This window comes from Petaurus breviceps, unplaced genomic scaffold (genome assembly GCF_028583685.1).
Source record: "Petaurus breviceps papuanus isolate PSGF00001 unplaced genomic scaffold, PetGlider_PUasm1.0 90822, whole genome shotgun sequence".
In the NCBI taxonomy this organism is placed as follows: domain Eukaryota; kingdom Metazoa; phylum Chordata; class Mammalia; order Diprotodontia; family Petauridae; genus Petaurus; species Petaurus breviceps.
The window spans coordinates 1,980,595-1,982,741 of NW_027187351.1; the positions used below are offsets into that span (position 1 = coordinate 1,980,595).

A 2,147-nucleotide genomic window follows, 5' to 3' on the forward strand; every position below is an offset into this window, starting at 1 on the left:
TGCAAGCATTCTGAAGGCTACAGAATAAAATGTTTTAGTGGCCCAATCCTATGACAAAGTTTCATAAAATGGAGAATCCAAAGACATGAATGAGACATCGTCTGTTGAAATCACACGTATCAAAAAAGACACAAGTAATACAGATCCAAGAGCTCAATATAATATTTTAAGTTTCCAAATGTCTTTAGAAAGATGGCCAGGAAGCATTAAAACTGGCTTCCTTGGTGAGCTTTTTTTGTGTGTTTTGCAATGAAAGGGGAGCCAAGTTACATAAGTGGGAGCCATAAATATAGAGAGATCGTCTTTAAAAACCCCAAGATCCATCTTACAAAAACCAGTTTTCCCCTCCCTGTGAATAGAAGCTTTTGTGTTTAAATACCCTGGTGAGGGTCCCTTTCCCCAAAAATTTACATAGAAATAGGGGACTAATGGCCCCCTCTTCCCTCATTATAAATGGGGAAACCAGGCACAGATTTGGATGATTCATCATTTTGAATATGGAGGTTTTTTAAAAATATTTATCACCTGGAGTAGATATCTATTCATTAAATGAACATTTAGAGCCTCTATTCTATGTATGACCCAGAAGTGCTAATATAGCTAAGAGTGTGTGTGCGTGGGTGTAAATACATGTATATCATATTTAAAATATATATATATATATATGTTGTGTATAAGTCCGCTGTGTGTAACAGATAATGTTTTACTATCCGACTGAGGTTTACTTCTCCAGCCTATTGTTTCACTCAACAGATATAAGTTGCGATGGGAGAGGAGCGCCGGATTTGGTGTCTATCCCCCATTTCCAATTATAGATGGATCATTTCAGACAGAGAAGTACTGAGAATCCAGACATCTGCTCTTCACATGAATGCACTCACCTCCTAGAGAACAGGCTGCCATCATGCTCTGGAAACTGGTTGAAAATGTCAAGTACGAAGACATCTATGAGGTAAGCAGACATCCTTATATACATCTTATATATATGGATATAGAATTAGAAATTCTTGGAAGCCAAATAGATACATTTAAACAGAAATTTACTTGCTGATATCTGTTTGGTTTCCTCCAAGTCCCTAAACTTTTGGCAACGCTTGCTTGGAGAGACTTTAACCATCGGAGGAGAGGCTTATAATGTTGGAATGGGGAAGATTAAGTGTAGGAGACTTGTTTTTTTAATTTTCTTCTTTTTAAAAAAGCCCAAAATATTTTGGAGCTCTACTATGGAATCTAGTGTGACTGAATATAGATAGAATGTCAGAGAACGTTGGGAAAGGAAGGCTCTCTATGCTTTGTTCCAGAGAATGATGGAAATTATTTGAATTTTGAGCCTCATTCGAATGGCACTGAGATTTTTTATTTTTATTTTTAAAAGTATTTCTGAAAGATGTGGATGTAGATGGAAGACTTTTTATAACGAGATAGAGAGATTGAAGAAGACAGGTAGGCAGATAGAAGGATGGATAGATAGAAATAGATAAAGAAAGAAATAGATCAGATAGTGAGTCAAGTTTCCATAGAAGTCAGTTTCTTATTTGGTGTTTTCCCCAAGATTTACATTTTTGCATTACCAATAATAAGAACTTACTCCTTTATTTTCCCTTTGAGGGAATCATATTTTCTTCCCACATGCAACGCTTTCCTCCCCTTAACGGAAGCCAACAACCTTTCATCGGAATGCAAGAGTTGAGAAACAAAATAACCAAAAAAAGGGGGGGGGGGATAAAAAGTGATGCCTTTGTCTTCCCCACTCCTACCCCCGCCAGAGTAGTTAATTTTCACTGAAAGAGCTTTTTGCAGGGAAACTCTATCCAACCAACCGTCTAGGATAGGAGCTGTGGGGTTCAACTGAGATCTCTGAGATCGCTCAATTCCTAACCCAACACAGAATATATTTATTATCAGTTGTGGAGCTATTGCGAAACCCGAGATAGGAGATTAAGAAACTTTGAAGGGAAAAGGAAGGATCGAATCCGTGCGGTGAACGGAGGGAAATTGCTGCTCTCTGAACCAGCACGAGGGTAATGTCAGAAGTTGATTCTAGTGATCCGCTAAGAATCCGCTAAGAATTTTTCGGTTTGGAAAGACCTTGGAGAAAGGAAGAAGAATTGAGTATATAGAAGAAAAAGGAAGGTTAGGGTGAAAGA

The 2,147-nt window shown here is 37.9% G+C and overlaps 1 protein-coding gene across 3 annotated transcripts in view; it reads left to right on the forward strand.

Annotated features, from left to right (window-relative positions):
- The first annotated feature begins 240 nt into the window (after positions 1 to 240).
- Positions 241 to 2,147, forward strand: part of TFAP2B (transcription factor AP-2 beta) — a 31,749-nt gene continuing 29,842 nt past the window's right edge. For 2 of the 3 annotated variants that reach the window (XM_069070579.1, XM_069070578.1), the window contains exon 1: positions 633 to 952. Coding sequence is in view for 2 of the 3 variants with exons in the window: in XM_069070578.1 (XP_068926679.1) it covers positions 872 to 952 (81 nt within the window). In the remaining variant the exon portion in view is untranslated. Of the gene's footprint in view, positions 384 to 632; positions 953 to 2,147 lie in introns of those variants that run through there. The other variant, XM_069070577.1, reaches the window with a different exon arrangement.